Source organism: Charadrius vociferus, unplaced genomic scaffold, assembly GCF_000708025.1.
Source record: "Charadrius vociferus isolate BGI_N301 unplaced genomic scaffold, ASM70802v2 scaffold282, whole genome shotgun sequence".
Lineage (NCBI taxonomy): Eukaryota > Metazoa > Chordata > Aves > Charadriiformes > Charadriidae > Charadrius > Charadrius vociferus.
Window position 1 is genome coordinate 6,692,065 of NW_009647731.1, and position 5,764 is coordinate 6,697,828.

Genomic DNA, 5,764 nt, shown 5'->3' on the forward strand with positions numbered 1-5,764 from the left:
ACTGGTTTTCCCTGTCTGTTCTCTTTACCACTGTGATTCCTTAGACTCACGTGAGGACTCTCTTTGATCTTACTGGTTGAAGAGTCCTAGTCTCATCACTATTTTGGTGCTATGTGAAATAATCTCCATTGTACTACAAGATATTCTTCCATGCTTTGAACTTGAGATTTGTGTACTTTTGTAATAGTTACAAGATGATGTATGTTCCAAAATCTATATATTTTAACATCAGGTCAGCTTGCTGAGCTTCAGGTGTCTCTCAATGAACACTGTGACAAATTTCCCAGTAGTCCAGCTTTCCGTCCTGCTGTTGGAAATGTATGCTGTGCCCAGTTCACAGGTAAAAATGGAGTAAAAATATGGCTCTTAATGAATGTCACTTTATTACAAAAAATTAAACACAATCTGTAATTGTGTTTAGAAATGTTTCACATAGAGTGTATTTATTTGTGTCTGGTTTTAGCTGTGGATAGCATTTGATAGTGATTAAAAAAAAGTATTAATAGTAAATGATGACATCTGTAAAATGCTAGTTTAAAAAAAGACCGTAAAATGGTCCCTTCATTGAGTAAACTCTTACCATTGAGTGCATTTTTGTATAAAGGAGCTTTTTAAGAGACAACGAAGAAACTTGGTTTTTTATATGTTGGTGAGCACTATATTCTGTGGCTGGAAATAAACATAGAAATTTTAGACCCCAAAGAAGACACAGAAGAAATGGATTATACGTAATGATGCTGCTCTGATAGACTTCTTTTCAAAATATTATTTAGCCAATACCTGGTAGTCCTGAATTGTATGTTCATAACTTCGTTTCCACGTGACTATTATCACTGATGTCAAGTTTCTACAAGTCCCATGACACATTCTGCAGAAAGCAGTGCTTTGTGCTTGGTGTTGGTAGGTCTATATGAGAAATAAGTTTTATGTATTAAAATCTGAAGTCCCATTTGCCTGAGTGCAGTAGGATGAAGATGAATCTCTCTTCCTCACAGGTCATTCTCCTTTTCATCCAGCTTCTAACAAGAAAAAAACCCCACACATTGCTGTCCTTGAGCCTTTTTTTCTGGTCAGAAATGTTGCTGCTACAACTTCTTTATGTGATTGATAAACGTTCCCAGTCATTCATTTCTTTCCATTTCCTGTGGCTTTGCTGCTTTGAATAAATTAGCTGTGGGAGTGAACAGATAAGCATTTATTTCAAAATGCTTTTTTTGCACATTCAGGAAAAGCTAGTATTGTCAATGAACTGTCTTGGCATTTGAACAATGAAACTGGTTTCAGGTGCCTAGCTAGGGAAAGCTATCGGTTTGGTACCTCAGATGTCTTGATAAACTTGAGTAAGCTTGTATTTCTATTTCTCAAATACTTTAATTGAATTGAAATACTTAAATTTTTAGTTCTGTTGTGTGACCTTTGAATTGCATGTCACTGTGGTCAGCTGAGATACTGTTTGCTGTTTGTTTAAATGTATTAAGTTAAGTGCTACCTACACATAATGTAGTCAATTCTTTGTTGCAATATGTATTTGTGAAGGGGCGGGGTTCTTTATGGAAAAAATGAGTTTGCAACACTCAGCTCATACAAGGGGTAACGGTGGTAGGTGTTGAGTCCATAAAAGTTTTGTGAAGGTTTGTGTGAACTGCAACACTTCTGTATTTTATGTTGAGATTGATGTATTTTTATAGTTGTCTGCCTAAAAATCATTCTGTTCTCAGAAGTTAAAAGCAAGCCCAATGAACATCTGTATCTTCCTTTCTAGAAGACAACCTTTGGTATCGTGCTGCTGTTAGAGCATATGTTTCTGAAGATACTGTTTTGGTGGGCTATGTGGATTATGGTAATTGTGAAGTTCTTCCTCTGACTAGACTTCATCCTATGATTCCAAGGTTAATGGACTTACCAGCTCAAGCGATAAGATGTACCTTGGCAGGTATGAAATAAATGATAAACTGTTTCAAACTGAGTAGAGGCAAAATAAGTTGGGTTAGATAACGATCACATCTGTAGTGTCTTATATTGAAATATGAGGAAGGGTGGAGGTAACAGTAAGCATTATTTCCAGAGTTCTTAATTGTTGTGGCATATCTACAAAATGTGACAAGTCTTTCCTCATGTACTTGGTGACCTGCAGCTGTATGTTTGGAAAACTGCGTTACATTAACATACCTGTTAGGTTTTGCATGTTCTTTTGTTCTAGGCAAAATTTAGTCACCTATTGGATTTGTGGAATTCTTAAATTTGTGGTGCTTCTAACACTGCAGGGGAAGGTAAAATTCCATTTTGTATATTGAAGTTCAGAACTGTATCTGTCCCCCTCCCTGGGGGTAAATCTAGTGAAATTGCTGGCAGAATCCTCTCTGTAGGCTTGTGAAATCTGTCAAGTTGGAAAGGCCTTTCGTTCTTCTGTCTCAAGCCAGGATCCTAATCTGTTGTTTTTGATGTACTTGTTGTATGTCATACATACAACAGCATAACTTGCTGTTGGAAGTTTATTTTCTCTGTTTGTTCCCATTAGTATGCAAGATAGTCCACCCCTTTGCTTCAGTACCCTTCCTTTACAATACTTGATGTCTGTCCTTCCTTTACAATACTTGATGTCTGACCTGCTTTTCAGATTTTTTTGTGAAGTTCAGAGCAGCATTCTAGCTTCTTACTTTGGAGGAAAACATAAAACAATGCTTCCCTTGTATGTAGAGATGGAACCAATGCATATGGAATGTGATCTAAAGAAATCTCTTTTCTGGGGCAAATCACGATGCTTATAGCTGCTAATGAGTGTTCTAGGACTAAGAAAGGTCCTAAATACAACATGGACACAAAAAAGTGATCAGATAAGATGTTTCCTGATTAGGATTACTGCTGCATAAAATACATCTTTCTGGAAGGCAACTTCTGCCAATCTGTTGTTATAAAGTTCTGGTTATAACTTGCGTTTTAGAAATAAATTTACTAGTGCAAACAGTAAGCATTTAAGGAGGAAGAACACTTTAGTAGCAGATACATTGGCTGAGAGATGGTTAATGTTGTTCAAAACTATAGGTTGAATTCATAAGACCCAAAGACTGACACTTCTTAGACATTCATACCAAGGAAGTATTAAATCTGAATTTATGCTTCTCTTTAATCTTTGTCAGATTTTTATTAAATCCAAGTACTACAAAAGTTCAGAATCTAAATAATTGGGTTTGGAATCTTGTTACAAGCATGAGGAATCTGGGCATGGTACTTGATGTATCTGCTTTATAATCTATAATCTATTGTAAGTGGTGTTGTATTTTTCCACATATTGTTGCAACTTGGACTGTCCTCAGAACCTTTCTATACTATGTGACTTTTTAGGTGTAAAACCACCATTAGGAGCCTGGACCTCAAAAACTATTTTTTTAATGAACCAACTGGTGAAAGACAAAGTGCTCACAGTAAAAGTAGTGGATAAAGAGAGTGTTAGATCTGTGGTGGAGCTTGTAGATGCATCAGTTACTCCAGTAATAAATATATCGAGCCATCTCATAGAGAAAGGCTGTGCAGCTGAGGGATCGAGGATGGCCTTGCCAGCAATCGGAATGAGTGATGTTAATCAAGCAAATGGTGAGTACATCCTGCTGATCTGGCATTATTTGACCTCCTCTTAGAGTGGGAACAAAGAATGCAAGTTCTTAAGTGGTGAGAACTTTCCAGTCTGCTTTTGAATGCACGTTCTAAACAGATCATCAACTTTTTGTCATGTGTGTTTTCAAATTTGTGCTTTTTATATTGGAATTTCAACAGATACATTTATCTCTTGGCTTGCAAAATAATTTTTCATAACTTGTTTGCTTTATTTAAACTTAGTGATTAAATCTGTGATTGCTGGATCCAGCATGATGTAAAAGTAGATTTTAGTAAACTTGCCAGAAATGAATAAACAATGTATTTTTTTGGTTTAGAGGACTACTTATAATAAATCTCACCATTGTGTGAAAGAACAAACAATTATATTTCACAGTTTTTAAGCACCCTAAAGCTTTCTCTAAACTTGAGCCATTTGTTAATTTTTATTTTTCTTGTCAGTCTTTCTTCCTTGAGTCTGAAGTAGAAAATTCAACCATCTTCTACTTCTTGTAACATATTTCTCAAAATATGCCGTCTGTGCTTTGTTCCTTCTAGTAGAGATCTGGCAGTTGCTTACAGTGTGAAGGACAGTCTTGTATTCCACTGAAATTAAAGAAGATTTGAGAGCCTGTTTTGATATATATATTTTTTTGAGGGAGGGGCTTGTTACGTGGTTCATTTTCTTTGCCTGTTTGCAGTATGACTTCCTAGAGTAATCTGTCAGACATAGTACTGGGCAGATGGAACGGCATCTCAGCATGGCCATCCTTGAAGCTCAAAACTTTCTGAGTTTCATTTTCAGGAAAAAACCCCAAACACTTAAAACTAGAAAGGTCCACCAAAGTCGGAGGCCAGCCACTTGGACTTAAGTCTAAAAAGGCTGACAGTATTTCTGCATGGTGCTGCCTACCACAAACTGTAACAAACTTAACAGCTATGAAAAATACAGGAAGATTTAATAATGTGCTAATGGAGGAAACGAAGGCTTCTCCAATGTGCCATGATTTAGTTTTCACATGATCTATTCTACAACTTGCGTTAAATAATAAGCTTCTTTGAGGTACCTTATAATAATATACAGCGCAAATTTCCGCAACCAGTCTTTCTGTTAACCTTTTTGTTCTTTTTCCTCCTTACACCATTTCCAGTACTCTTGCTGACAGCTATTTCCCTCTTCTATCCCCCCTACCCTGTTTCCCAGGAACCAAGGTTCCCCAGAGTCCCTCTTGCTCAGGTTATTGCCACCTAGTCTGTGCCTCTGTGTGATCACTCTTCCCTGCTCATCTATGACTTGCCCTTCTCAGTAGTGATAAAATACATTAAGCAACTGGCACACTTCTCTTAACTTGCTTTATTCTGCAAAGAGGCTCTCACTGGTAATCAGTCTGTTGGATTATTTATAACAGGAATTTTAAGGGCATAAATGAGCATTTGGGATGTATAACTTCTTTTTTCCTGTAAAAATTCTTTTTAATTCATCTTCCTTCCTCTGCTTCTCTCTTCTCTGTCCTCTCTAGAGGACACAACGAACAAAAGAATTTGCAAGTGGAGTAAATTAACTCTTAAACAAACAGTAGATGTCGTAGTGTGTACGTTGTACAATCCTGGAGAATTCTACTGTCAGATTTCAAATAACAGTGGTAAGTTTATTCGGCTTTTTTTCTTTCTGCTAGTTTCTTTGCTTCCTGATTTGTCATTTTTTATAGTGCTAATGCATTACTGTTTCAAGTGAGCTTATAGCACTGAAGCTTACTGCTGGGGTTTTTTTTATTTAAGAATGCAAGTGGAATGATGAAGAAATTGGATCATGGTATGTAGTGACTCTGAGATTGAAAATGTTGAAGGTAAGCAGTTGAATAAAACGTAATCTAATAATCTAGAGAAGAGTGAAAAGAGCTACCATAACATAGGCAAAAGATACCTAAACAAAAGACAGCAAAGAGACGTGTCCCCTGTGCCCATACAATATTTACTGGAGTAAATTCTAATTCTCTTAGTACTCTGTCCTCTTCTAATTTATAAAAACTTAAGGAGATTCAAAAGAGATAAAGTAACATGAAAATGAGAAAATGCAGCTTTTAAGACTCGACTTCCTCTTGGATAAACTGAAAAAAACCCAACCCACCTAACTCCACTATCGGCATGTATAAATCTTTCTGATAGTCGCTGG

General features: G+C 36.5%; 1 protein-coding gene across 1 annotated transcript in view; it reads left to right on the forward strand.

Annotated features, from left to right (window-relative positions):
* Positions 1-5,764, forward strand: part of TDRD1 (tudor domain containing 1) — a 22,564-nt gene that overhangs the window by 11,657 nt on the left and 5,143 nt on the right. Inside the window, 4 exon segments of the mRNA XM_009881635.1 lie at positions 233-340; positions 1,763-1,933; positions 3,343-3,591; positions 5,112-5,234. Of these exon segments, the coding sequence (XP_009879937.1) occupies positions 233-340; positions 1,763-1,933; positions 3,343-3,591; positions 5,112-5,234 (651 nt within the window).